The sequence below is a fragment of the Neopelma chrysocephalum genome, unplaced genomic scaffold, assembly GCF_003984885.1.
Source record: "Neopelma chrysocephalum unplaced genomic scaffold, ASM398488v2 Primary Assembly neopelma1_96491, whole genome shotgun sequence".
In the NCBI taxonomy this organism is placed as follows: Eukaryota; Metazoa; Chordata; class Aves; order Passeriformes; family Pipridae; genus Neopelma; species Neopelma chrysocephalum.
In genome coordinates, this window is record NW_020925137.1 from 61,460 (window position 1) to 62,522 (window position 1,063).

The 1,063-nt window shown below is 57.9% G+C and overlaps 1 protein-coding gene across 1 annotated transcript in view; it reads left to right on the forward strand.

Moving 5' to 3' along the window:
• Positions 1-1,063, forward strand: part of LOC113981350 (1-phosphatidylinositol 4,5-bisphosphate phosphodiesterase gamma-1-like) — a gene marked incomplete at its 3' end in the record, with an annotated part of 28,217 nt that overhangs the window by 24,183 nt on the left and 2,971 nt on the right. The window contains exon 26 of the mRNA XM_027708698.1: positions 121-217. Coding sequence (XP_027564499.1) covers positions 121-217 — 97 coding nt within the window. The remainder of the gene's footprint in view (positions 1-120; positions 218-1,063) is intronic.

The following is a 1,063-nucleotide window of genomic DNA, read 5'->3' on the forward strand; positions in this document are numbered from 1 at the left end:
TACTGGGGGTTACTGGGAGCTCCTGGGCCCGTGCTGGGAGCCAACCTTGGACACAACTGGGAGCAACTGGGACCAACTGGAAGGCACTGGAAGAACCCCGGTCCCGTTTTCCCCGCGCAGATGCAGGAGGGGAAGATCATGGAGCGGCGGAAGAAGATCGCGCTGGAGCTCTCGGAGCTGGTCGTCTACTGCCGCCCGGTGCCCTTCGACGAGGACAGTAAGAGCCGGAAAAGCGGGATGTGGGACGGGATGAGCGCGGGACGGAAAAGCGGGATGCGGGACGGGATGAGCGCGGGACGGAAAAGCGGGATGCGGGACGGGATGAGCGCGGGACGGGAAAGCGGGATGTGGGACGGGATGAGCGCGGGACGAGGCGGGCGGTGGAAATTACATCCTCCACTGATGGAATGCAGAATATGGGATTCAGGATGTGGGACGCAGGGATAGAGGGCATTGGATGTGGAATGCAGGTAGTGGGATTCAGGGCATGGAATGCAGGAGGTGGGATGGAAGAGGTGGGATGGAGAGTATGGAATGCAGGACGTGGGATATAGGACACTGGCTGTGGGATGCAGGTAGTGGGATTCAGGATATGGGACATGGGATGCAGGGTATGGTATGGAAGAGGTGGGATGCAGGATGTGGAATGCAGGATATGGGATTCAGGATGTGGGATGTGAGATACAGGGATACAGGGCATTGGCTGTGGGATGCAGGATATGGGATGCAGGATATGGGATGCAGGATGTGGGATGCAGGGATACAGGACACTGGATGTGGGATGCAGGTAGTGGGATGCAGGACACGGGATATGGGATACAGGAGGTGGGATACAGGATGCAGGAGGTGGGATAGAGCAGGAGGGATGCAGGATATGGGATGCAGGATGTGGGGTGTAGGGATATAGGGCATTGGATGTGGGATGCAGTTAGTGGGATTTGGGATACGGGATATGGGATACAGGAGGTGGGATAAGGGATGCAGGAGGTGGGATGGAAGAGGTGGGATGCAGGGTATGGGATGCAGGGATACAGGACATTGGATGTGGGATGCTGGTAGTGGG